The 27,622-nt window shown below is 47.5% G+C and overlaps 2 protein-coding genes across 2 annotated transcripts; one reads left to right on the plus strand and one right to left on the minus strand.

The window, feature by feature from the left end:
- Nucleotides 1–2,533: 2,533 nt before the first annotated feature.
- OGFOD1 (2-oxoglutarate and iron dependent oxygenase domain containing 1) lies at nucleotides 2,534–15,205 on the minus strand. The gene is made up of 13 exons (XM_059713296.1): nucleotides 15,049–15,205; nucleotides 14,824–14,969; nucleotides 14,609–14,655; nucleotides 13,601–13,701; nucleotides 12,601–12,717; nucleotides 11,961–12,052; nucleotides 9,691–9,819; nucleotides 9,165–9,278; nucleotides 8,449–8,528; nucleotides 8,041–8,318; nucleotides 7,773–7,895; nucleotides 6,159–6,217; nucleotides 2,534–4,346 (listed from the first exon to the last, which is right to left on the minus strand). Exons 1-13 carry the CDS (start codon nucleotides 15,203–15,205, stop codon nucleotides 4,185–4,187), a joined length of 1,605 nt encoding a protein of 534 aa, XP_059569279.1. The 3' UTR covers nucleotides 2,534–4,184.
- Nucleotides 15,206–15,459: 254 nt separating this feature from the next.
- NUDT21 (nudix hydrolase 21) lies at nucleotides 15,460–24,392 on the plus strand. The gene is made up of 7 exons (XM_006258751.4): nucleotides 15,460–15,672; nucleotides 18,339–18,539; nucleotides 19,528–19,591; nucleotides 20,215–20,304; nucleotides 20,866–20,941; nucleotides 22,411–22,525; nucleotides 24,053–24,392. The coding sequence occupies exons 1-7, from the start codon at nucleotides 15,557–15,559 to the stop codon at nucleotides 24,072–24,074; spliced, it is 684 nt and encodes a 227-aa protein (XP_006258813.1). The 5' UTR covers nucleotides 15,460–15,556; the 3' UTR covers nucleotides 24,075–24,392.
- Nucleotides 24,393–27,622: the final 3,230 nt, after the last annotated feature.

Here is a 27,622-nt window from a genome sequence, read left to right on the forward strand (position 1 = left end):
AAAATACATGGGGTTGACATGGTGCCTGCAAGTCCCCATTGCAATGAATGGGGTTGACCTGGTGCCCGAAATTCCCTATAGGCTTGCACGCAGCTGACCTGGTGCCTGAAAATGCCCACAGGAATGCATTGGATTGACCTGGTGTCCAGAATTCCTGCCGCCAGGGCTTTCACTCTCAGTCAAGTACCAAGGATGCAGACAAAGCATCCGCACAACCACCAGGGGCTTAAGTTTCCAAAAAGTCCCTCCCCCCACTTTAGCCTCGGAAAAGTGCCCCCCCACCCTGGCTTTAGCTTCCATGCGTCATGCCCCCCCCTTTCTCCTTCCCTGGTTCCGCTTGCCCCCAGGCACCTCGGGCAGCCCCGCCAGGCCAGGAAGACACCACCGGGAGGCCCGCCACAGGCTCTAGGGGCAGCAGCAAGCAGAGGCTTGCAGCTGGACTCCAAGCCCGCTCCATCCACTCCACTCGCCGCAGCTAGCAGTTAGCCCCAGAGCCTGGGGAGAGGCACCTGCCAGGCCGTGCTGCCCCTAGGCACCTCGGGCAGCCCCGCCAGGCCAGGAAGACCCCACCCGGAGGCCTGCTGCAGGCTCTAGGGGCAGCAGCAAGCAGAGGCTTGCAGGTGGACTTGGAGGCGGACCCATCAACTCTATACTCCCCATGCACGCGTGCCAGAGTCACCTTGGCGCAGCCTCCGCCGGAAAGAACCCAGTGCCAGCACTGGCCCCAGCTGGGAGCGACAGCCTGTCATTCTGTGTGCAGATCCAGGGGCCCGCGCCCCCTGGGAGGAGTTTGGCACAGCCCCGCAGCCCTCCTGGGGGGCATGGGCCCCCGGATCTGCGTGCGGGATGAGAGCATACTGCCATTGCCAGCAAGCAAAATGAGGTTTGCTTTGAAGTTTGAGGTGCAGCTTCACAGAAACCCCTGCGCCTATCTCCTTGAATTTTGGCAGGCTTCATGCCCTCAGAAGGGACTACCATCCCCGCAACTTTCATCTGAATCAGGTAAGATATGACAAAGTTATAGGTATGTTATTGATTCCCCATCGGCCTATGGCCGAATCATGGAAACAGCATCAAAACTCTGAAACAGATTTGGCCCAATCAAAATGGAAGTGATCCAAAACACTGAAATGAATCTGAATCGAAACATAGCTGTTTTGCACAGCCCTAGTTGCCATGGCTTTTCTACAGGACTTTTGACTTCTGAGGAGAGGCTGAGGGAACTGGGCTTATTGAGTCTGGAGAACAGATGACTGAGTGGGGATTTAATAGCAGCCTTCCTGAAGGGTGGTTCCAAAGAGGATGAAGCTACTGTTCTCAGTGATGGCAGATGACAGAATACGGAGCAATGGTCTCAAGTTGCAGCAAGGGAAGTTTAGGTTAAATATTAAGAAAAACTCTCACACAAGGAGGGTAGGAAAGGACTTGAACATGTTACCCAGAGAGGTTGTGGAATCTCCATCCTTACAGGTTTTTAAATCCTGGGTAGACAAAGCCTTGGCTTGGATGAACTAGTTGGGGATGGTCCTGCTTTGAGCAGGGGGCTTGACTAGATGACCTCCTGAGGTGCCTTCCAACCCTAATTTTATGATTCTAAATTGTGGGGCTGCGTCTTTACAGTAGTATGCTTTCTCAACAAGCACATGGTTTCCACCACGTGTAAAACTAGGGCAAGCTGTTGATTTTTATTTCCAATTCATAGATGTTAGGGTCGGAAGGGACCTCAATAGATCGAGTCCGACCCCCTGGATAGGCAGGAAAGAGTGCTGGGTTTAGATGACCCCAGCAAGATGCCTATGTAACCTCCTCTTAAAGACCCCCAGGGTAGGGGAGAGCACCACCTCCGTTGGGAGCCCATTCGAGACTTTGGCCACTCTAACTGTGAAAAAGTTCTTCCTAATGTCCAGTCTAAATCTGCTCTCTGCTAGCTTATGGCCATTATTTCTTGTAACCCCCAGGGGCGCCTTGGTGAATAAAACCTCACCAATTCCCTTCTGTGCCCCCATGATGAACTTACAGGCAGCCACAAGGTCACCTCTCAACCTTCTCTTGCGGAGGCTGAAGAGGTCCAGTTTCTCTAGTCTCTCCTCATAGGGCTTGGCCTGCAAGCCCTTAACCATACGAGTGGCCCTTCTCTGGACCCTCTCCAGGTTATCCATATCCCTCTTGAAGCCCAAAATTGCACGCAGTATTCCAACTGCGGTCTGACCAGCACCCGATAGAGGGGAAGTATTACCTCCTTGGTTCTGTTCGTCATGCATCTGCTGATGCACAATAAAGTGCCATTAGCTTTTCTGATGACTTCATCACACTGACGACTCATGTTCATCTTGGAGTCCACTAGGACTCCAAGATCCCTTTCCGCTTCTGTGCCTCCAAGCAGGTCATTTCCTAGGCAGTAGGTATGCTGGACATTTTTCCTCCCTAGGTGCAGCACTTTGCATTTCTCCTTGTTGAATTGCACTGATCTAAGTCCATTACTGGTGTGGTTGTTACACTAGGCTCTAGGCACTAAACAAACTCAGTCCAGAAGCAGGCTGCAGCAGTGTTTACTATAAGTAACCGAGCTAGATGCTGTTCCTTAAAAAAAAACAACACAAAACACATCTACTGCAACAGCACCACATAGTGAGCTGCTTGTCTCACAGCTGGCACAGCACTTCTGGCAGAGATGTAAGTGCATCTAGCAGGCAGGCAGCTGGATACACCGAGTTACTATAGTTTAGTGAAGTCACTTAGTGATTCCACAGCCGATGAGAAACAGTAGCCTATAACCAAAAGGCTGCTGTGGTACAAGCAGTACATGCAGTTGGGAAGGTAAAAATAACTCCAAATGAGGCTGTGGGCCCAAAAGCTTATGTGCCTTACTCATTTGGGTTAATCATCTCAGTACTTTTGAGGATCTGGATTAGTCCTTGAGTACACTCAGGGACCTGAGAAGAGGTTCCTGGAGACAGAAAACACTCCTAAGGTCAAGAATGGTTGACAGGCCCTTCCTTACCTCTACTCCACCCAGGCTTTAGCATTAATTCAGATACTACTTGGACCTCTTTCCTAGACTATTACAGTGTCCTCTGCATACACAAAGAATGCATGTCCCTGTATTCTTTGCACCAGTGCAAACAGACAGGAGTGGAAGAGGAAAGCTCTCCTCTCTGGTACTTAAGACTGTGAGTTCTTTGGGAAAGGGCTGTTTGTTTTGTGCAGTGCATTGTTCTAAGGGGAAAAAAATGACTTAAGTTCTCAACAGCTTTCAAACCTCCCCTTCTCCCAGGTACCAGCTCTGCCAGTGGAAAGCACCCCCATTTTTCCAAGGTGTGAAGCTCTTTACAGAAATTTTTGCATGGAACTTATCCATTTGGCAGCCAGTGCTAACTACTGTATTATGTTTGTGTATGTTCATGTACACACACACACTTTGAAATTTAGAGCTTCAGAACAAGCCTGGCTCTTTGACAATAGATTACAGGCTTGCACTGCAAACTTGGGTGATATAACTGCTTTCATTTCTTCCCCCACACTTTCCTCTGCTTTTGGCTGTCATGTCTTTGGGGTTGTAGGAAGCCACAATTTGTAGCACAGTGGATGCTTCTATATTTGGATTAATGTGCCTTTGCTACTGCGCATTAAATTTTGTACTGTTAATATGAAGTACTATATAAATGCACAGTAGCAAAGGCACAGTTTTTTTGTGATGCTTGATATTTGGTAGACTAATTCTACTTTGTATTAGCATAGCTTTTGCTGTGACATGCTAATATACAATAGAAATTAGTCTACTGCACATTAAGTGTCTTGTATAGATGCGCCTAGTGAGTTGAAAACTCATTCTGCTGCTCTATTGCCATAACGTGGGTTGAAAATCACATACAGGAGCTATTCAGACTGGGTGTTAGAGATGCAATAGACTCCCTGATTTGTAGCCAGGCTAGCATGGTTGAATGAGTAAGGGAGAATACTGGACAGCAGGACACTAGCTTTCCACTCATTACCACCTATGCATAAGGTCACTTGGACACCAGCAGGATGACAGCTTGTGCAGTAGGGTCAAGTTTGCTCTTCCTCTTCTGGCTCATCCCTGCATTACAGCTGCATCCATTAAGAAGCCAATCCAGGCAACTACTCAAATCCAGTTCGGCACCATCAAGCCATTAATTTTCAGAGGCTGGTCATGCACAGAACTGTCACTCATAGTAGATGAAAGAGAAATCCCAGAATCCAGCATTGTTTGGATGCTTTTTCAGATGCTCCAAGCTACGGTGATTAATATACTTCACAAATTTCAAAGTCTCTTTGTCCCTGTAAACTAAGGCCAAGCAGTTGTTCTCTGGATTCACCGTCAGCAGCTAGAACAAACAAGACAGGTTGGGGAGAGGTATATTTTCAAAGTGATGACTTAGAAATATTATTCAGAGAACCAGCAACAAGGTAAGTTTCAAGAGACACTTGGAGAAGATCACAAAAGCTTGTAAGTTCATTACTGACCCCATGCAGGACTCAGAGAAGAGCTCTGGCCTAAGTCAGAAAATGTGGGATGCAGCCCATCTATAATAACCCCCCCCCCCAGCTGATACATATTAATATCCAAAAGACTAACTCATTTAAAAGAGTCTTAGCATCTATGGAAGTCCATGGAACCAGACCTATGTTGTGTCAGGAGCCATATAATCCCACAAGAGCTTACTCTTTAAAGCAAGCACCACCCAAATGATGAACAATTTTTTCAGACATCAACTTTTGAAGCTCAGTCTTGAGCTGTGATCAGCAATTTAGCCTGGAGGATTAAAGACTTGGGGGGGGGGGGGGGGGGGAGAGGGAAGGGCGCTTATAGCAGCCCTCAACTAGCTGAAGGGTGGTTCTAAAGAAGACAGAGCTAGACTGTTTAGACTGTTCTCAGTGGTGGCGGATGACAGGACAAGAAGCAAGCTGCAGAAAGGGAATTTTAGGTTAGATATTAAGAAAAACTCTAACAAGGAGGGTAGGAAAGCACTGGAACAGGTTATGCAGAGAGGCTGTGGAATCTCTACCCTTAGAGGTTTTTAAATCCTGGGTAGACAAAGCCTTGGCTTGGATGATATTGTTGGGGATACTCCTGCTTTGAGCAGGGCGTTGGACTAAATGACCTCCCAAGATCCTTTCCAATCCTAATTTTCTATGATATTAATCATTGTATACACAAGGCGGAAAGCAATCTGTTGCTCCACAGTCCTGGGGCTTAGTCCTGCAGTACACTGTGAATGGGAAAAGCAAGAAGAACCTTCAGGCAGTTATAAAACAACTAGCCAATTGCCCATCAAGAATGACAGCAGGGGAGGGGGCTGGGATGGAGTGCTGCCACCTAATGCCCCATGCTGCTGCTGTTCTGCCTCTTGCAGGGAGCAGGGTGGGGGAGCCGAGGCCAGCAGCACTGTATGGTCCTTGGTGCATCTTTGGAATCACAGCGGCGTTCCCCCATGCTTGGACCATTCTGATGGCTGTTTCCAGGGGCGTGTGGAGGTGGAAAGCTCACACGCGGTGGCCACAACCACCACTGCTGGGGACTGAGGGAGCAAGGATGTGTTGGGAGGGAAGACATGGAGTGTCTGCCAGCTGATGGCACTCTGGGTGGGGCTTTCCCCAACACCTGCCCTTCTCTCAGCTTGAGCAGGCAGGCAGACAGGCGGAGGGGGGGAACAGAGTATGCCCTGGAGTGCAGCAGCGGAGGCACCGCTGGGCCCCTGTGGTGCTGCCACTGGCCGCAGGCCAGCAGTGCGGCGGTGGTGGCAGCTGTGGCATGTGAGCTCCACCTTCCCCCTTGGCTGGGTGGCGCATGTGTGGCCTCCACCAGGGGCACTGCTGCCCTCGCCCCCCCACCCCACTCCTGGGAGTGGACACAGAGTGAGCTGAGGTGGGGGAGTTAAAGATCCCTCAGGTAGGAGCCAGTACCACTTCCCTTCCCAGCCCTTCTGCAAACAGCTCTTGCAAGCTGGAACTCAGCCAGTCTGCAGAGCTTTTTTCAAGAGGGAAATCTGCGGGTTTCCCCGATAACGCAGATTTCCCATTTTTCTCCAATTCAACCAGGAAGTCTGTGGTTTTCTCCATTTTTCTGTGGGAAACAGAAAGCTTGGATCCCTGCTGATTAGCAAACCCATGAAGAAATTAACCCGCTAACTCCTTACCTCTTCATTTTCACCCTTAGCAATATAGGAGGTGAAGCCACCATATTCTGCATCCCAATCTGAGAGAGAGAGAGAGAATGAATGAATATCAACTGGAGGGCTAAACAATCCTGGCTCCTCCCAAGGGCTAAAGTGTCTGCACCTTGAATTCCCGAAGTTTGCCACTATTAGTTTTGTCATAACCAAATGAGTTGAGTGCCCCTGTCACAATAGAACTGCCCTGAACCACAGTTACTTTCAAATTTGGTACGTTCTGCCTCATTAGCTATTCCCACCTGGCAGTCTGTTATTGGCTACTCTAAACGTATAAAAATCCGTGCAGCTTCCGCCCAAGTCGGAGAGCTCTGAGCACGTGGTAGAGTACGGAGAACTTTGCCACGTGGCAGAGAAAAGCTGGTGGACTGGCCATCCTCCAACATCTCCCCATCACCGTCTGTTCCCAGCGTATCCTTCATCCTGCACGCTCGTTACTGTCTACAAACTCGCCGGTTCATTTGGTCGCCAGTTACCTGTAACTACATAAGCAACCTTACCACCTGCGTCGCGGTCACCAGTGGCGTAAGTAAAGTTAAAGTAAAAGTTATTTTGCAACCAATACGCTGTGTTCCGCCTCTCCATCCACCAGCCCGCCTGACGGCTGAGTAATCAGCAATCCTCCTCAAGTCGGCTCCGGCCATCTGAGACTAGGGACAAACTTGTTTGCCTAGTGCCAAATATTTTCATTCAGAGATGTAAGTTTGAACCCCATTGCCCACTAGTACCAAGGGGCATCCCCAGACTCCCTGTATGCCTAGTGGGTTACTGTCACCCCGTTCCATACCTACATCTCTACAATGGAGTCTAAGGATTTAGTTGAAAGTATAGGGGATAACCAGAACAGGTTAGGTTGCTTTCACAGTGGGCTCACCATTGGCTCTGGCTCCAGCTTCCTTTAGAGCTGTTAGCAGCTGTCCAAGATTACAAAATATTTGATTACTTAGGCCTAAGTTTTGGAGGGTGCCTAGCCTGAACCCAGGTTCACAAAGCAGAAGGGGCCCAACATACCTCAAATCACTTGATGCCTTTGAAAAAAAATGGGGAGGGGGTTATGTATTATGGCTTTCAGTCAGGGATAGTGACCTGAACTAATCAATAAGGAAGCAGCTCCTCTGTACTCCTGCCTCTGGATTCATGCCCCCCCATCTCTGCTGTTCTGAGTGAAGAGTCCCAGAAAAGTTCCCTGAAACATTTTCCACCCTCTACCCTCCCTGCCATTACATAGTCAGCTGGAGGAACAGCAAGTGGCAGCCTCTCTCTCACAGCACTACCTCATGGTCTATGGAACAAAAGCACCTGTTTTGGAAGTGAACCCTGCATTAGTACTCGGCAGTACAGACCACTACTGGGGCCTGATTTGGCTCTGCCACTCAAATCCTTCTGCAAATGACTATCAGCAGAAGCATTGGGTCATGTTACATAGGACTAGGGAGCAGCAGGGAGGAGCCTTCCCTTCAGAGAAGAGCTGGAGTGATTTGGCAGTTTTAAAAATAACAGACAAGGCCAGATGATTGTAAACCCTTTTTTTCCCCCCTCTTGGCTGAGGCTAGTGAGAAACTCTGGGTCTCTCCTACCTACCTTCGCAGCCACAGAAAAACATCAGGTCCAGGGCAAACTCTGTTGCTTGGGTGTCATGGACTAGAGTGTAGCAACCATTCATCCACTGCCTCAGCTCCCCCACACACATAGGGACACTTGTGCCTAGAGGAGGGAAGCAAGTATATGAACAGCCAGGCTGGAGCAAGAGGCTGCACAATGGGACATTGATGGGAACGTTGTCATTGTCCCTGTTAGGGCAAGAATATCACATTTGGTCTTCAACTTGGAACCTGCTGCTTTTACTTACTATTCCATGGTTCACCCTTGGCAGTTTTGAGGAAGTTTTCCGGCTGGCCTCTTTGATCAGCATTGCCACTGGTCTCTCCTTCCTTAGCCCTGGAGGAGTCATGACCAGCACAGTCTGCAGCCCTATCCTCTTCTCCCTCCTCATCGAAGGAAGCCAGGAAGTGCAGCTTTAGACCCGTGAAATTAGAGAGCAACAGGAACAAGGCCTCTGAGCGGAAGAACTCCAAGCAATTCTTCAGGATGTCTGGAAGGCTCCCCTCCTCAGCCATCTCATAGCATCTGAAAAATAGTGGAGTTACAAGAGGCAGGTAAGGCTTCACTGTTCACACTTCTGGGGAGAGATGTGCTACTGCAACCTCAAGGCAGAATGCAGGTGGCCTAGTTAACTAACAGCTTGGCGCAGCCCTACCTTTTATTGGGGGGTCCCCGTCTGGTCCATTTGATGTGTTCTTTCTCTAGAGCCTCACACACCAACTGAAATTTCTCCTTCTACGAGAGAGGCACATGGAAGAACTCAAACACCTTTGCTTCCCACAATTTCCTACCATGCTAACACTAACTACTCAGTGCTCCTGCTCTAGGCACTACAATGTTGGTTCTTTGAACCATTACTCCCCACATCCAGGGGCAGGAGAAATGATTATGGATGTTCAGTGCCCTTCACACTTTGTATTGAAAAGTTCTAAGTAGGTGTGAAAGGCAAATTCTCCACCCACTTGTATAGGTAACAGGTTACCTGTGTTATATAGGTCCTACAGCTCCTATGGTAAAGCAAATGACACTGCACAGTCACTCCTGGTTACATGTCTCATGGGTGGCATGGAAAGGTTTTTGCTGCTAGTACGAAGAGGAGGAGGTTGGAACAATGCTTGTGGTTCTCACTGTGCATCCCTGTGCACAACGTGAACCACAGGCTACATAACAATGCCAGGCATCTGTGCGGGCAAGTGTTTAGCCTACATTTCCTCTATTCCTGCCTGAACAAAACAGCTGGTGCGCTAGTCCTCAGACACACAGATGGGCACCATACCAATCACCATGCGATCCCTGCCAGTTGTGCAACTTTCAGGACAAGCCCACATAGAAAACATCGTTCTTTGTATTCAGCCTGTTTCCTGGACCCACTTTAAAGAAATCCTTTAGGAAAGTCTCTGATCGATCTTCAAATTCCTCCTGGATCTGAGCTTGGGAAACCATGTCCAAATAAACAGGATTGACCCAGTTGTACAAGATTTCATGCTGAAACAGAACCAGAGTCTTAGCGTGAATGCTGGATATGAAGTTACAGAAATGATGGAATCTTTCCCCTTCCCTCCTCACTTAACCAAAAGGCTTCAGCTCACCCCCATCTGTCCATGACATTTGCAACAGTCCATACACTGGAACCACTAAAAATTAAAGTTCCTGAATTCTCCCCCAACTAACTACTACTACTACTACTAAGACCTTGCTCCTCAGCACTTTTGAACCATGATCTCAAAGCCAATGGATGTACAGGGAAAAGGAGAAAGATGTTAAGCAGCTGTACACACCATGCTGAGGAAAACAGGGGAGTCCCAAGAGACAGGGGAACTACCTCCTTGATTGTATCCCTTCTGCAGTATCCTGCAAACATGGGAGGTGGCTGGATGAATAAATACTTTCTGCTTACATCATAGGGGATGTGTGGACTTCGTGGCAAGGGGGCTTCAGTGTAGCCAGGAGGCCTTGCCACTGATGGACCATGAAACCAGCCACTCACAGACAAGCGGCACTTCTCTTTGGACAGGACTTCCGATACCTACAAAGAAAAAGTAAAGAATAACATGTTACCATTTAAGTTACGGTGCACCTGGGGGGGAAAGAGAGGATGGGGCATCCAAAGGAAGCATCCTGTTGCACTGGGCACTGCACAGACCCAGAGTAAGAGGCGAATCCTGCCCCAAAGAGCAGACAGAAGAGACAGACAGACAAAGCATAATCCTTCGCACTTTGCTGATGGCAACTGACGGACAGAAGTTGCACGATTTCCTCACGCCTGCATCTGAGCCATGTGCCACACCCAGCTCTCTTGAATCCCAGTTCAAATCCTAAGCATCCACACAGCCAGGCCAAGGCTGCTGCCCACAAGCAAGAGAGGACACATCCTTTGCCACTTACTGGAATCCTATCTCCCAGAATCTGCAAAATACGTTTACCAGGATTATTCATGCAACACAGGGGCATAGGCGCAGGTGCTATGGGAAGAAGTTGCAGACCACAGGCTATAGCCACATAGCAGCAAACGTCAGCTGTTTTGGTTTCTAACTTTTAGATGCCATTGAACCACTGCTTGTCAAGACACAGCTCTTTTAGGCTCTCAACCAAGGGGCAAAACTTTATCATTATGCTTAGCCTCAAGCACTCTTCTTCAAATTAAATTTCTCATTCAGCAGTGGGGCTTGTGGATTTCTGCATTATGTTTATGACTGAGTAGCGTTAGATTTGACACGCAACAGCCAGACTGATGTGGACAGGAGCAAAACTGGTTAAAGGATTAAGTCCATGTTCCAGTATATTAACAAGGAAGGCTGGCTTGTGATAAGGGTTGACAGCTGGTAGCGTGTTATTCACTCCTGTGACACCTAAAAATGCTTTGAATTATTATTAAAACTCTTAACTAGAGAGCAGAAAAATGTCCCCCATATCTAAGTATGCTACAAGCAGCCTAGCAGTCTTCTTGCTAGGCATCCAGGGCTGGGACCATGTTGTACTAGGAGGTCGTGGATAAAAGCTCTCTTCCAAACCAGGAAAGTTGGACTGAGATCCAGAGACATGTTAGGAAGGAAGGACAGGATGCTCCTTGCTGGATGTTTGAGAAGAAGGATTTTTGCTGGCTTGTCTGTACATGGCCAGCCAGCCTGCTATCATTTATTGGCAACAAAATGACAACTAGATTTAGGGATCACAGATACTCAAGGAAATATGAATTCAACATCTGGAAGCCTGTGATTAAGATAACTTTTGGTAAAGTCAGTTGAGCCTTAAATGCCTGTGCTAACAGCAGAGACTGGATATGGGAAAGGATGATACTAATACTCAGGATTAAGTTTAAGTTAGCTGGAGGCGATTGCAGGGCTAAGGGCATGGACAGATGAATGATTATACTACTTTACAGATCGGGGTTGGGGGGGAAGATGTATTGATTGTGAATGCATGTCAACTAATCCACTGCACCTCCTTCATCTGTCTGTTTATATCCCACAGTATGTGAAACACTTCCATTTGCTAAGGGATACAATGGACATACAAAACAACCAGAGTGGATTCAGTTGATTGCGCTGTAAGAATCTCCCATTTAAAAGCAGCGCAATTATTTAATCTGTCAATGCCTGCAGTTATGAATGCACAGGGCTTTATATGTCTCTATAGGTCAGTAAATTGCCAGCTGACAACAGCTCAGGGAATGGCCAGCAGGGATTTCTGTTATTTATGTCACCCTTACTTTATAATGTTATATTTTGCTAAAACCCCAACCCATCCAGCTGAGCATCTGGCTAGCCTTTGAGCTCATTCCCACTGGCGCCCCCCCTACCATTCTTCCATTCGTTGCTACACTTATATTATTAGCACACTCAGAGAAATCAGAATCTATAATAAACAAAGCCAGGGCCAGCATGTCACTTAGGGAATCTATACAGAATGGATGAAGCTGGAGTCAACATGCTACTCAGAAAATTCTTACAGTCTTCATGTTGTTCTGTAGCCTGATCCTCATTAGGAACCCACAAATATCTAACATGGCTAGATTAGACAGGACACTGACTTAGCACCCAGTTACAAGTCAGATCATAAGTTCACATGGCTAAACAATGGATCCCAGTTGTGATGGTTACCTTACAACCCTGAAGTACTAGTAGAATGAGTGTTTATAATGATCATGCTTGAAGGGTAGCTCCTCACCTGGTGAAAAGAGACTGGAGACACTTCAAAGAAGACCAGGGAGTTCCATGAGGGGACTAATGACTTGACAACCTGCAGGGGTTGAACGTGCTCTGAAATGGAAGAAACTCCGTGTGCATGTTATGGTTCTACTAGGAACTCCCACAAAAGCCCAAGCTGTCTGGATCCAGAACCTTTGGGATTGGTTGCTCCTGCTGGCTACACAGGATGAGGCTCCACAGAAAGACCACAGTGCGACTCCCTCCCACCAGTGCAAGCACGTCCCCTCGCACAATTTCACTCCCAACCACAGATAACACAAGGCAGAAATGCAGCTCTTAGCATCACCCCTAGGCTGCCACCCTTCATAGCAGTTGCTCAGACACAAAGGATCCTCATCCTCATTTACAGAGTCAACCGCAGTGCTCTTCCTTAAATTCTCAGCTGTCACCCAGGAGTACAGCCTCAAGCAACTGCTGCAGCCCTTCTTCTGAGCAGCCCACACCTCATCCTGTCCTCATTGACAAAGCTGTGCATCCTCACCCTGCCCTGTCACTTCACAGGCATTGAGGGATTGCTGTATAAGGACAGACAAGCTACCAAGCTTCTCAAGCTCTTCCCTGAAACAAACACCTTCCATCACTTGGCATCAAGGTCCTACCATCTGTACTGTACAGGTCCAGAGTGCCTCCATCACACTTTTCCCATGGTGGAACAAGGTACAGAATGAAGGCGATTCTCCGCCCCTCCAGCTCATCATCATGACACAGCAGGACATCTGCAATCACAAATGTTTGCATCTCTGGGATGGTCTGGATGTTTCAATGGCTGTTTCCCTAACTAAGCCCTGTTGCTGGGAGGGATACAGGAAGGAAATCCAATCCCTTCTCCAGAGCTGCATCTTCACCTGGTCCCAAATCAAGCCAATTCCCAGACCCTGAAGGAGGAATTTCCTCTGGATTCTATTGCAGTGTCACTGCATGGACCAGTCCTCCCAAGTATGTCTAATATTTTTCCACATTTTTCCTCTTGTGGTTACTCAGAGAAGAAATCTCTCAGCTCCACACGCTCAAATCTTCAGTTGTATAAAATGCCCTGAGCACATTCACGGATGCTGAAGGCTACTACAATGACAGCACTGGTGACTGCAGGACTCTATCTGCACAGCCAGGACAGCACGGGCAAGAACTTTTTTACCTACGATGTTCTTGTTAAGTCACCAAATGTGACTTAACCCTACCCTTCAGGAACCACCACCAAGAGGAGGTTAGTGGTCACAACCCAGTCAGCCTGGGGTGGCAAAGCCATCCAGCTCATAAGATGAGATATGATTATCAGACACTGGAATCTTAACTGTTGCTTCCAGACTCTGAATTCCCTGCCCTACTGCAGAAACAGACAGGATCCAGGGAGCCCCTGATCTGTCTGTGTTTCTCCAAGGACCTGGAAGGCTCCTGAGTATACTGAGCCCCAGTTTAAACTACTACCAGCAGAAATATCCAGCCCAACAGATCTTCCCCATTTTCTTATTGCTCTGAGTCTTTGCTTTGCTGGGTGACAGCTCTGTAGTGTGCTAGGAGGCCTTTGTTACTGGGGTTCTCTGTTGCAATATAATGCTCTTTACCCCAAAGAAACTTCAAGAAGACCTGCTGCTAGCTCACCTGTATATTCATACTTGGCACAGGACAGGTCGATAGTTGGTTCCAGCTCAATCTGAGTGACAGCAGAAAGCCACGGTCGGAACTCGTCAAGCAGAACTTTCCTAAGGGGACAAGCACAGGGATGCTGGGACAGGCGTCACCTCAGCTACAGCCAAGGGTACAGAGCCCAGCCCTGGACCTACTGTGTTATACCTGTGGGGTGATGACAGAGAGAGCAAGCGTTTTGCATGCATGAGCAACCCTACACCGGGGGTTCCCAGGCCCAGGCCGCAGCCTAGAGCCAGGCTGCAAAGGGTTGGCTGCCAGTGTGCAGGAGGTCCGGCTGCTGGACCAGAAGTGACTGCAGACCAGCAAAAACTGCAGACTGGAAGTGACCGACATGCTGTAGACTGGCAGCCAACCTGTTTTTATACGGACTATAAAAAACGGTTGGCTACCTGCCCACAGTATGCTGGTCACTGCTGGTCCGCAGTTTGCCGGTCCACGATCACTTCCGGTCTACAGCTTGCCAGTCCTCAGCCTAAAAAGGTTGGGAACCTCTGCCCTGTACCACCCGCATCAGAAGAGAGAGCAGCCTCGCTCATGAGAGCACTTCAGCAACAAAGCAGCAAGGAGGGAACGAGAGAAAGATTCCAAATGTCCAGCATGAAACATCAACAGCTTTTTCAGAGTGAGGAAAAAGGGGTTTTCTTCCAAACGGAGCAGAAATGAGTCCAATTTCTGGAGAGGACTGTTTTATTGCTTACTTAAGCACTGTGCCTTTTTCTCCCTTTCTGAAATGTTTCTTGGGAGAGTATCCAAAGCGGGGAGGAGAAGTTCTTGTTTAATGACAACAGCTTTGGACAAACGAAAAACCAAGGCACAAGACCAACATCCTCGATAGGTTTGTGAATGCAGAGGGTGGACAACTATAAGTGGTTCATTCTGAAACAGTGGAGAAAGCCGAAAGGAGGCCCTCCCGCCTGCCTCATTCAGTCTCAGCTGGGCCAAAGCTCGCAGCTGCGTTACCTGAGCGCGGAGACATGCGGCTCCTTCTTCTCCTTCAGGTCGTCGGACTGGAGTGGGTGGAGAAACGGGAGGCGGCGTTGGGCGCAGCTCCGAGGCAGCGGAACGTCCCCGCCCCGCGGGGGCCCCTGTCCCGCTTCCCCAGGACACGGGTCCCCGGCCCGCCGAACAAGCGGCGAGCCGCTGCCCCAGACCCGGCGCGGGGGGGGATGCGACACCTGTTGGAAGTGGTAGAGGTCGTTGCCGCGGCGGCGCAGCGTCACGTCCAGCAGCTCCGCGCGCAGCCGCTCCGCGAACCCGCCGCCGGGCAGGAAGTCCGTGATGACTGCATGCGGGAAGGGCACGGGGGCCACGGCCACGGCCTCTGCGGGTAGAGCACGGCGTCAGCCCCGGGCAGGCCCTGGCCCGGCCCCGGCCCCGGCCCCGCTCCCCCGCCCCGGTACCGTGAGCCAGCGGCTCCCCGCGGGCCCAGGCCACCGCCGCGCGCTCCACCAGCGCCCGGTCGCGCAGGGCGGCGGGGAGCTCTGCGCGCGGCTCGCGCTTGCCCCGCTTCTTGCCCGGCGCCTCTTGCGCCGCCTCCCGCGGCCGCCGCCCGCTCATGCCTGCCACGCGGAGTGGCCACGCTGGACTACCGCTCCCGTCGTGCCCCGCACTCCAAGGCAGCCAATGGGAGCGGGAAGGCGGGGCCCAGCTTCGAGAGGCGGCCGGCGGGGATGGGCAGGGCCGCGTTATGGCAGCCAATGAGGAAGCTCGGGAGGGGGGTGGTGGTGCCGCTGTAGGGGCTGGAATGCGGCGCGTGCCGTGGCTGACGCTGCCGGAAGTGCTGGCGGGAGCTTCCGGCGTAGCCCTTGGCGCGGCGTGCGGCCCAGCTGCGGTGTTAATGGCGGCGGCTGATACCGCCGCTGAGCTGTGACCATCAGCGCGCTCCCGGCCGGCCGGCGTGGCGTCATCATGTCCGTGGTGCCGCCCAACCGCTCGCAGACCGGCTGGCCCCGTGGGGTCAACCAGTTCGGCAACAAGTACATCCAGCAGACTAAGCCGCTCACGCTGGAACGCACCATCAACCTGTGAGTGTCCGGGGCCCGGCCGCGGGGCCTGCGCCGGGGTGGAGTGGTGCTGAGGGGCGGCCGCGCTGTTGCTCGCAGGAGCGGGGGTTGCTGGTCCCCGAGGCGCGCCTCTGCCGCGGGCATGTGCTCACCTGTCCCCGTGGGGCTGCCTCGCCGCGCTGTGCCCGCCCCGGGGAGCTCTGGGATGCCCAAGGGAGGGCGGGGCCGCTGGCTGGAGGCATCCCCGCCCACCCCCGTGTTGTCCCTGCGGGTCGAGGAAGCAGTGGGTTCGGAGACAACGCTCGAGAGAAGTGAGCTTTCCCTGAGTTAAGCTGAGTTCAGTCTGCAGACAGCAGCTCTGTCACTGAGACTTGCAACTGAGTGAGTCTTGCTCCCTGGCCTGTTGATCAGACAGTTCAGGGTCTTGCTGGGACGTTCAGGGGCACTCTAGTAGCCCAGTTAGTCCTTCACTGCAACAACCTTTTGTTCCCAAACTTTTATGCCATTTGTTTCATATTCACTATTTTTACTATTACTGGCTTCTCACAGGTTACTTATGGAATCAATTTCCTACCATTGGGCATTTTCCAAAAATATCATATGCATAAACACACCCATACGATTAAAGCCCCATACCTGCCTACCTTTCCTATCACATGCCCTTCTTGTACATCCTTCCTCTCTGTCCGCTTTTTCCACCATTGTCACTATCAGTGCTGATGCTCTGACAAAATGTGCAGCTTTTTGCTCAGCTTTAACCAGATAGTGACCTTGCAACACCTCACAAGAGTGGACACTGGCATCTTATGGCTACAGTTTCACTCAACTGTACCTATCCTGATAGCAGGGAGTTGGCCTGGGATGTAGAAATATCTCATTTGACCTTTGTTTGCTGTTTAGTGTTTGCCCACGAAACACTGGCACTTAGTTTCTAAACTGGAAGCCATAGGAGGTAACATGGCTTGTGCTTCGGTATTAAAGATTCCTGTGCCGATGTTTTGTAATAGAGCTACCCCAAGAAAGTACTTTCAGTAGGTGACCTGCTGCAGCAGGTCAGATCTCTTGCTGTACAGAGGATTCGGTGCTTCCTGCTTTGATAAGCAGATTTTTACAGTTGCAGCAACAGCACATGTCAAGTATCATAGCCAATATTTAATCTTGAGTATTGCACCCTTAAAAAGATGGCTACTCATCAGTTTGCATGGCTCAGTTTATCTTCACATCCAGAAGAGATTAGTCTTGATTAATGTTAACCTTTGGTGATATTGGACTAATCATAAAGTTTCTTTCTGGAGAAAAAATAATCAGCAGAAAACTTAAAATATGGGGGGATTGCATGCTACCAGTTGTTGGCTCAAGTTAAGGAATATGACATGCACTTGAAGAAACCAGCAATGTTAGTATGGTGCACATGTTTTCATACTGAGAAAATAAATCATATTAAATATTTTGGGGTATATAAAGAGTGGTAGTATAAGAAAAATATCGGAAAGAAAAATTAAACAGCACCAAGTTACAAGCAAAGATAAGAAAACGTAAGAGAATAGTACTACAGAGATTAAAAGTAGCAGCAATCAGAAGGAAGTGACCTGGATATGAGAGAGTTTTGATATTTGAAAAAGCGATGCTCAGTAACTCAGCATAGTGATGCTGAATAACTCTATATGTGAGAGAGGGCTCTAGTAATTTGGAGATCTAACCTGCATAGTCTGTGTTGGACAATTGTGGAACTTCCAAAGTAGCACTGCATTTAGGAAATTTGTGCTCTCCCTCAGATTTAGGTCTTAGAAAAGAGAAGCTTTAAATGGATTTCACATAGGATGTTCACAATTAGCTTGATGATCCTACCAAATCTTGATTTATTGAGAAATGCATACTGGCATTTTTCACCAGAGCATCTGAATACCACAGATTCTTAACTAGGGTGCTGTGGTACCCTGTCGTGCATTAAGATCCTTTCGGGGTGCCACAGGATTGTCAACAGTGCAAAGTTAGCATTGTTAGGTCTGTAAACATGATTCACAAGGTAAAGCCAGAGATTGTAACTAGGAATCTGTAATGTTAAAATTATTTTGACTTGCTTTGGTCTTTCTGAGTTCTTAGCAGCAAAGTTGTATTATTTTTCTGTTGTCAAAAAACAAGTGAAAGCTAAGAGCTGGCATTTTCTGAGGGTGAGTCTTAAAAGGTTTGAGAACCACAACATGATTTAAATTACAGATCAGCAGACTCTAAGAGATTCTTTTAGAAGCTTTTACTATAAGAGTTGTGAAATAGAAAATAATTCGATTTATGCTTTAAGAAGCTCTCTTAATTTAGGCAGACACTTAGATCCAATAGGTCTCAGAGGGGTGGAACCTTTACAGTGAATGCTTTACAGCCATGTGTGGCAAGCTTTAAAAACTTGGAGTAGTCAGTCAATGTGACTTTTTTTGTTTTGTTTTTGGTTAAATCTTGTATTGGTGGAGTGACAGTTGCTTAAATAACCCCAGATAATTTAATTTGACTTCATAGCTCACCTAGAACAAAATAAGCACCATATATCAACATATCTTATCATAAATACTGTGAAGCAGGTATCATTCCTGCCCTTGCAAAATACATATGGTGAATGCTACCTGAAGGTTAGTGTGCAATTGTGCACATGAGAACTGATTTAGGTGTCTTGGACCTTTTTTTCTTTTCTTTAGGTATCCACTTACAAATTATACATTTGGTACAAAGGAGCCGCTTTATGAGAAGGACAGTTCAGTGGCAGCTCGGTTTCAGCGCATGAGGGAAGAATTTGACAAGATTGGAATGAGGCGGACAGTAGAGGGTGTTCTGATTGTACATGAGCACAGGCTGCCCCATGTATTACTACTGCAGCTGGGTACAACATTCTTCAAACTGTAAGTGTAAACTGGTATTGTCAGATGTAAGAGGTCAGCTGGTAAATTGTAGGCTACTGTGGTGGTTCAGTGTGTATTGACTGTTGCAGTTAATTGCATGGGAGAAAGTGTTTTGAGGCATTTCTTTTGCAGACAGCTGATTTCATCTGCTGACCACGTTAATATTTTGTTGGGGCTAGATTTGAACCAGTTAGTGATCTTAATTGCAGAACGTGCCATCTATGAGCATATTGATATTTGATGTTTTCAGAGCTCATCGCCAATAGCTATGGGCTCTGGAAAAAGGCCATAATCAAAAGAACTGTTCAGATAAACATGCTTGTTAAGACATTAAAACTGAATTTAAAAATTAGCTTGTACTCTACCTAGTTCCCATTTTTACATCTTAGCATGTAAGGTGAAGGGAGACTAGTTCAGTTTAGAATTGTGTAAAATTTACAAAGCAGTAGCAGCAAACAAAATGGGGTGCGGGAGAATTATTGATCCAACCTCTTTCTCAGTGTCAGATTGCATCCCTCCCTGCAAAAGAAGTTTTTCAAATTTTTGTGCAGTTTTATCAGTGATGTTTTTGATGGTGTTCAAGTACATAAAAGAGTAGTGCTTCCAGTCAAACCCATACCGTAATCTGCTTTTATCCAGAAACCATTAAGAACTTAAATTTTTTGTTGTCAGACTATTTCCTACTTAGCCCTACAGATCAAACGTGGGTTTTTTTAATGAATGAACTTTTTGTAGCTATCCCAGAATATATTGGAAGTAATCTCTGCAAAAAAATAAAAATCATAGATGCAGCATGTGCCACCCTGTTTAAAAGTTCCACTTTGCTGTCTTTACTCTTGGCTATTTGCTCTTCTGAAAGCTTGATGATTAATGTGTAATCTTCTATATTGGGGCAATGAGACTCCTTTAAATTTGCCTGTTAATGTGTCTGTAAACAAAATAAAACATATGTATTTTAACTGTCATCATTTGATTTTTATTTTAATAGGCCTGGTGGTGAACTAAATCCAGGAGAAGATGAGGTAGAAGGGCTCAAGCGTTTAATGACAGAGGTCTGTTTTCTTCATTTATCTTTGTTACAGTTGACTTCCAGCTACCATTGACTGCTTGATTATTTTGGGTCAAAGCATTGAATTAACCTTTTTAGCATCGTCTTCCTTTGGGACTTCAGCAATTGTGCACAAACTACTCTCTGGCAGTTATTAAAGTATATTATATGTCTTTATTTCTGTATTAGTTGTATTGTGATAGTGCCAGAGAGCTGGAGAATGATCCAGTGATTTACAGCTGCTCTTTAGGACTTGAGAGTTTGGGGAAGTGGGGCATATAACCCAATTATTGGTTGCTGCCTCATTGTACAACACACCGTGCACTCAGTCCAGACTTCATCTGTCCAGATACATGATTGATATACTAGGAAACATATATGTTCCTTTTGATTAACTGCCTTCATTATTACCCTCTATCTAACCTGATGAGATCCTGTTGTACTCATTATGTCTTTCACATATTTCAGAAAAAAAGTTTCAAATCCTATACTTTGTCTTATTAGATGAGGACTGCATGTGTTGATACATTAATTAGTACACAAGTATGCACTGGCATGGAGCATGTAGAGGTGTTCCTGGTTTGTTTGGTTTTTTTTTTTTTTTTACTGCATTTGGATTTTTGACAGATCTTGGGGCGTCAAGATGGAGTTCAGCAAGACTGGGTGATTGATGACTGTATTGGTAACTGGTGGAGACCAAATTTTGAACCTCCACAGGTCAGTGTTCATGACTGTAAATTTTTATCTTTGAAAAATAAAGTAGCAAGGAGTATATCAGTCACAAAAGACCAGGTCTACGTATTAATCAGCCCCTTCTGCCTGCATGCAACTCCAGTAGTTAATTTTGCTGTGTGTTTTTATTTGCTTTCATTACTTTCTCCGGTTTTCAGGAGACTCAAGGTACTTTTTTGCAGAATGTAGTATACTTAGCATGCCTGTCCTGTAAACAAGATCATCCCATTTATGTTTTTAAACAATTAAAAATAACATTGATAACATGGTTGATGCTATAACTCACCTTTTGTTGTCGTCCTGAATTTATCTTACTGTTTCCTTGCTTAATATGTTTTTGGGGTTGCCAACAATTCAAATTTGGAAAAATTATTTATGTATATTTATGTTTTAAGCTTTAGTTTTTTCAAATTATATCAGCTGTAATTTTTCATTACATATGCAAAAGAATGATCATTGTTAACATGTATGTCCAGGTAACTATATACTTTCAAAATGTTGTATAAATATAAACTAATTATTTCCTTTGTTTTATTTTTCCTCCAGTATCCGTATATTCCAGCTCATATTACAAAACCTAAAGAGCACAAAAAGCTCTTTTTGGTTCAGCTTCAAGAAAAGGGTAAGAATCTGTAGAAAAGGACTTAAGTTTTAATTTTGTGTATACCAAGATGGCAATTTTGCATTTCACATTTTAAATGTATGTGGTGGTAAATCTGTATTAATAGAAACAAACTTGCTGCTACCTGTTACTTTAAATGATAAACTGTGGTGTTTTGCTCAGGTAACAGCTAGAGTAGAACTGTATGGGTACATCTACATTAGTTGCTTTACTGCAAAATAGTGTAGTTTACCGTGCAGTAAACATGTGAGTCTATATGTGCACATGCTTACTGCACAGTAAACCTGGCTAATCGTAAGTAAATTTGCTACCTGCAAATGCAAGTAGTAAATTTACTTGCGAGTACTAACAGTACAGTAGCAATCTGTAGACACCTGGCTGGGAGCAAATCTGCTGTTGGTCAGCCAGCCACTCGGGGGTGGGAGATGTCCCCCTGTCCCAGCTGCAGGGAGCTCCAAGGCCTTTGCTCTGAGATCACAACTGGGGAGTGGGGGCTGGGAGATCCTTTATCCTTATAGAGTGGGAGACCCTTATTGCCCAGTGCCAGCTCCACAGTGGTGGGGCTGGCGCTGGGAGACCTTTATCCTTATACGGGTCTCCTAGCCTGAGCCCTGTGATCACAGAGCTGGTGCCAGGAGATAAGGGTCTCCCAGCGCTGGCTCTGTGACTGTGGAGCTGCTGCTGGCAGCTTCCTGCTGGTGGGGACTGGGGAGCCTGTTCCCTGCTCAGCTCCATGAGTGGGGAACAAGCTCCCCAGCCAGTTTTCTACTCAGTGCTGTGCTCATGAAGTTGAGTGGGGAAGAGGCTTCCCAGCCTCTATCCTGCTGTCACAGAGCTGGGGCTGGGAACTGTCCCAGTTGGACAGGTCCTAGCCCTGTGCCCTGATTAGTTGCTAGCTGTCCCACTGTTGGATTGGGGCAGGGAGCTGGAACTGCCCCTGCCCTGCAGCTCTTTCCATGATCTGGGGGCTGGAGCCAGGAGCTCCCTGCTGCCAGGGTAGGGGGACATTGTCCTCACACAGCAGGAGGCAGCCACCAGGGACAGGGTGTAATGTTCCAGGCGCTCCCTGCCAGTCCCTGGGCCAGCATCCAAGGGGAGCCTAGAGTTGCCATTGGTGATGGCAGGAGTCCATGGCAGGGCCCCAGGAGGCAGGAGCAGTTTGTTGCCATTAGGAGCAAATCTGCTCCTGCTTCTCTGCACGTGTGGATGCGTGCCTGAGAGTGTTTACTCATGAGTAAACTGCTCCAGCATCAAATGCACATGTAGACATACCCCTTTTGTACAAAATCCCAGTCTAACAGCATTATATTTGATTATAAAATAAACCCATTGGAATACTATGGCTTTGGATACCAAGTAATCTTGCATTTTAGGGGGAGAATGTAGCAAAACTTCAGCTTAGTGTTCTTTGAAACAAGTGGCCCTTCATTAATATTGTCTTCACGGATTTTTTTTTTTTTTTTTTTTAGCTTTGTTTGCAGTCCCCAAAAATTACAAACTCGTGGCTGCACCTTTGTTTGAACTTTATGACAATGCACCAGGCTATGGACCCATAATTTCCAGCCTTCCTCAACTTTTAAGCAGGTATAGTGATTTATTTGTATGCCAGTAGTGCCTAGGAGCCTTGGTCACAGACTAGGTACAGGGCAAACCTGCAAGGAAAAGACTGTTTGTATGGGGGAACTTGAAATTCTAAGTATAAAGATAGGAGACATGATAGAGCAGGGGTGGGCAAAATGTGGCCTGCAGGCCAGATGCAGCCCTCCAAGCCATTCTGTTCGGCCTGCAGGGCCCCTAAAAATTTTAGAAAATTAGTATTAATCTGCCCTGGGCTGCCTGTCTTGTGGCCCTTGGTGGCTTGCCAAAACTAAGTAAGTGGCCCTCTGCCCAAAATAATTGCCCGCCCATGTGATAGAAGCATGCAGAAGTGCAAAGAAGCATGAAGCAGTATTGGTTAGCACAGTAGCCAGTGGTATCAGCACATAAGCAGCTGACCTGTTTTAAGGAGTTCTTTTGTGGTCATCCCAGCAACGGAGATGTTTGCATGTACTTATGGGGAACTGTTTCTAGTGGGGAGGGGACTAAGGTGCTCATTTGAAAATTGAATGAATGGATGAAGCATTCACATTGCAGCTTCTATGCTGATTTCTCACAGATATCACTTTCAATTGGAAGAAAATAAAAACTTTTAGCCTGCTTTACTGAAAATAGACTGTACCTTGTCAGCCTCCACAGTTTACTTATTTTACTCTTTGTTCTGTGTGTGCTGCTGAATATCTACCGAAGTAATTTGCTGTGCATCCCACAGTTTGTTAGTTCTCTGTCAATGAAGGAAGCTACATTTTTCAGTCAGTCACCCAAATGCATGGAATAATCTCATATTATTATGAGAAGTCAAAGCTGGTACCATCTTTAACAGGCTTGGACCTCTCTCTTTTTTCCTCACCTCCCTATTCCTCTGCTCCCAGCCTTAGCCAAGTGGGTTTTCATCTTTCCTGCATATAGATTAGAAAGGAAGTTTGTACTGTAACAACTAACAAAATGCTGATCCTTAGATAAACAGAGGTTGTAATGATGTAATCTGCTATTTCTGTAAGAGCCTAATCCAGAGCTAAATTTCTAAATTATATGTGCTTGCTCAAAAGATGCTAAAAACAAAGGCATCTGAAAACTGAGATAGATGCACACTACCTTCACCAGAATGTTAAGTTCACTAGTACCTGCATAACAATCTCTGAGCGCAGAGTAAACCTTGTTTTTTAAGAGCTGAACTCTAGTTTGTTCATATGCGACCCTGGAATGTTTTGTTGGCTAGCGATTTCCTGGTGGGCGCACAACTCATCTTGGCTTTTCTGTTATCTGAGAGGTTATTAAGGTTTGAGAAGAACCAGTTCTACAAGATTGCACCCTTCAGTATCCTGACTGAGCATAGTGCCTGACTGGTATAGACAATATTTGCTGGTTGTTGTGAAAAATGTCTTTGCTTTTTATTGGATGTATGTTTGTCAAGAGTAGGAATCGTGCATTGCATGCTCATTTTAACACCTCTTTAAATATCACCAATAAAAATAAATCTTAAATGGCACAATTGTATCTTCTTTTCTATTTTAGGTTCAATTTTATTTACAACTGAATTCCATTCTATCTGAAGAGTGTGGTAGAAGAAGCCGTCTCTGTGAGCACAGCTTTAAGATGTAGAGGAAAGAATACATGTGATGCAAGGATTTTTTTTATGTCTCTCTCTCTTTTCTTTCCCCCCCTGCTCTCCTCCCCTTTTTGCCCTCTCCCCTACCCACCTTTAATGTCACAACATTTTCTATTGTAAGAACAGAAGTGAATCTCGACTGTTTAGATAGTGGGATGGCAAATGTAATTCAGTGTTTTAATCCATTTTCATTGTAATATTCACCTGACTTTTTTTTTCTACAACATTAAACAAAAATGGATACGTCTCATTTGTTTAAGATGTCTTCCTGAAGGTGGGTGGGAGACTTAAATCTCTTGCTTTCTTGGCACAGGTTGAGAACAAGGGTAAATCTGGTTCTGCCAACCAATAAATCCCCACAAATGTTGGAGGGAGGGATGATCTTTCATGTTAACTATGCATTGCATCTTGCAGAGAGTCTGACAACTAAGGCTAGAATTCTGGATTGAGGTCTGAATGACTTAAAAACAATAACCCAGCAATTCATTTGTTTTGTAAGCGCAAATACTGAGTGGCAATGTGGACCAATGCAGAAAGCATTATCAATAAACTGGTGGAGTGACTGGACTGCTCATTACCAGGGATCTGGGTTTTCCGTTACCCGTGGAAAAATGGAGAAAAACGTGGATTTTTCTCCTTTACTCAAGAAAACTGTGGATTTCTCATTTTAAAGGAGAAACATGTAGATTTTGCACTTTTGCAAAGAGCTTTTTGCAGGCTGGCAGAGTTCCAGCCTGCAAGGGGCTGGGGTGGGGAGCAGGAGGAGGATGGTCAGGCAGGGGCCTCCATGTGCATGTATATGCACATGCCTGCCAGGCAGCCAGGACAGCAGCTCCTGCAGGTAAGTTTGGGTGGGGAGAGAGGGATTGAGGCCCCCATAGGGAGGGGGGCAGTGAGTTGGACAGGGCTGGGGCTGCTGCCTAGCCAGGTGGTATGTGGGGCCTGGGGCTGGAATGTGTGGCTGCAGGGCCTCAGCAGAGAGTGTGACCTGGGCTACAGGTGGCTCCTCCAGGGGGTGGGGGCGGTGGGGCTGGCTCCTTGCTGCTGCTTGTACTCCCAGGTTGGGCCTGTGTCCTGCTGATCTGTGCATATGGCAGGGGCGGGCTGCCTGCTGTGGGCTTTGGCTCCCCACTCTGCTGCCCTCCTCCTGGGGTTTCTGCAGCCCAGCAGGTGGGACCCAGTGGCAGGGCAGACTGGGGAAGCTCCTTGCTGCTGTGAGCCCCGGGTTCTGGTGAGGCATCCCCTGCCCGTTCAGCAGCAACAGGGACAGCAGCATGGGGTTGTAACCCCTCGCTGCTGCGGGGCGGTCAGAGGGCATGTCGCCAGGGCAGCATGGTGCTCACAGCGTGAAGGAGCTTCCCCATCCGGCCCTGCTTTGCCCTGCCATGCTGGGTCCCACCCCCTGGGCTGCAGAGGCCCCAGGGGAGGCAGCAGGGTGGGGATCTGAGCCTGTAGCAGGCAGCCTGCACCTGCCCCCTCATGGGCTCTGCTCCAGCCCCACTGCCTGCTGTGGGGAGGGGGAGCCAGGCTCTGCTATGCTGCGGCAGCTGGGGCTCAGGCACTGCTGTGGGGGATAGAGGGCTGTGGACCCAGGTCCCTTGGTCTAGCCCAGGCAGCTGGGGGCTCCCTCCAGCAGGGCTGGGGGGGCAGGAAGCTGTGGGGAGGAGTGATGGGCACCAGCAGGGCCCAGGTGACAGGGAGTGGGGCAGGGAGTGAGAGACACTGGCAAGGGGGCTGTGGGTGGGGAGTGAGGCCTGGACCTGTGTTCTGTGAGTTAAGGGGACAGGGGGAGCTCTGATTTTTTTCCATAATAAAAGATCCCAAATCGAATTCTAAATACCTATAAATTTTTGTATTTATCTTATTATAGTGATTGAAACATTGGTAGGCTTCCAATTTGCTTTAAAATTGTAAATATATCAATTAAACATTGTGTTCATCAGAGAATTTGTGACTTTTTTTTTTTTCTTTTTTTTAATTGGAAAACCAGGATCTGGGCTCATTACAGATCTCTGTAGATGTTGACCCAAAACTTTTAATACAAATGTCTTATATTAAATAATTTCTGCAGTCCAGGTATAATACAGAAATGCTCTAAAAAGCCCTAAAGAAGACTCTTTGATCTAGGAGGCCATGGCTATAGAACTGAATCTGGGTTAAGCCAGTACATTTAAGAAGTGTGCACACTTGTTACCTGGGACCCATTGCCTTATTGTACAGAACTCCTTTAGTTGTTTATTTGTTCTCTCACAATGGAGCATTCAGATTTGGAGATGTTTCCTCAACACATCTCCATCTATTGCAAGTATTAAACACATTAGAACTAGGGTTTGTTTTTTTTGTAGGGGTGCACTGATAAAGGATTTTCTTGGCTGATACTGATAGCCCACTAACCGGCCATATTGGCCGATACTGATTGGGGTGTCAAACTCATCTGGCCTCAGGCTGGATCAGGGTTGCTGGGCTGGTCTGCAGGCTGGATCAGGCCATGCTGGACCCAGTGGGCAGGGCCAGTCTGGTGGGATGCTGTACACAGTGTGCAGCTGGTCCAGCCCCATGGGCAGCATATGCTGGCTCCACTCTGGGGCTTCCTCTGCATGTGGCGCCTGGGGCTGGCACTGGGGATGCGCTGTATGGGGTGCTCTGTTGGATTAGCTCTGCATGCTGGTTCTGGGGCTGGCCCGGATGTCTGTGCACACGCACACTGGAATGATTTAGGGCTAGTCTGGAACCTGCCCATTCAGCATGCATTGTCGAGGGTGTGCAAAGTGCGCTCTGAAATGGGGCCAGCGTGTGCTGCACGTGGCATGTGGGGATAGACCAGCTGCACACATTGCATGTAGTACAGGAGCCTGGCATGGTGCACGTGCTGCAAGCAGTGTCCTGCTGGCCAAGCTCTGGTGTGGCTCCATGATTATTTCTTATGGGTAATCAGACATCACAATATGAAGTGCTGAAAAGTATACGGCAAATATTAAAAAAGCAAGAAATAAATGTATAGTACTGTTACATTTTAAAATTGCCAAGTACTAGTAAGTAAGGACAAAACCCAAGTGTGGGCTAATGGTTTTGTTAATATAAAACTTGGTTAACTGACTTGCTGGGTAACTTACTGTGCATGAGTCTGACAGCAACTCAGGGTGTAGGATACTGTTTTTTCCTGAAATGCAGTTGGCTCCTGCTGCTTTCAGAGGTCTCCTTACTGTCGGTAGAAATGGCCCCAAATACCCAGAGTATCCTAGACCTGAGTTCCTATTCCCACAAGCCCCCTCCCCAGCCCTTCTTGAAGCCACTTCATGCTTTTGACCTATAACAATATCCAAGTTGTCCGGGGACGGCTGTTGCCTCCCCTCCATCGTATAATCCTCTCCGAGGCTCAGACGAGCCGCCGGATTGCTGTGAGACTAAGGGAAGAGCTTTGTGAGAGCTGCCGAGCAGGCGCTTTCCCGGGCAGCGCCGAGTTACAGGAGGCGAGG

This window comes from Alligator mississippiensis, chromosome 10, assembly GCF_030867095.1.
Source record: "Alligator mississippiensis isolate rAllMis1 chromosome 10, rAllMis1, whole genome shotgun sequence".
In the NCBI taxonomy this organism is placed as follows: Eukaryota; Metazoa; Chordata; order Crocodylia; family Alligatoridae; genus Alligator; species Alligator mississippiensis.

Coding starts and splice junctions, on each gene's coding strand:
- NUDT21 (XM_006258751.4), top strand. CDS start 15,557: ATGTCCGTGGTGCCGCCCAACCGCTCGCAGACCGGCTGGCCCCGTGGG. Junction 20,942..22,410: donor GGTTCAGCTTCAAGAAAAGG/GTAAGAATCTGT, acceptor TTTTTTTTTTAG/CTTTGTTTGCAGTCCCCAAA. Junction 22,526..24,052: donor CTTCCTCAACTTTTAAGCAG/GTATAGTGATTT, acceptor TTTCTATTTTAG/GTTCAATTTTATTTACAACT.
- OGFOD1 (XM_059713296.1), bottom strand. CDS start 15,205: ATGAGCGGGCGGCGGCCGCGGGAGGCGGCGCAAGAGGCGCCGGGCAAG. Junction 12,718..13,600: donor TGCCAAGTATGAATATACAG/GTGAGCTAGCAG, acceptor TTGTGATTGCAG/ATGTCCTGCTGTGTCATGAT. Junction 7,896..8,040: donor CAAGGGTGAACCATGGAATA/GTAAGTAAAAGC, acceptor TCCCTCCTCTAG/GCACAAGTGTCCCTATGTGT.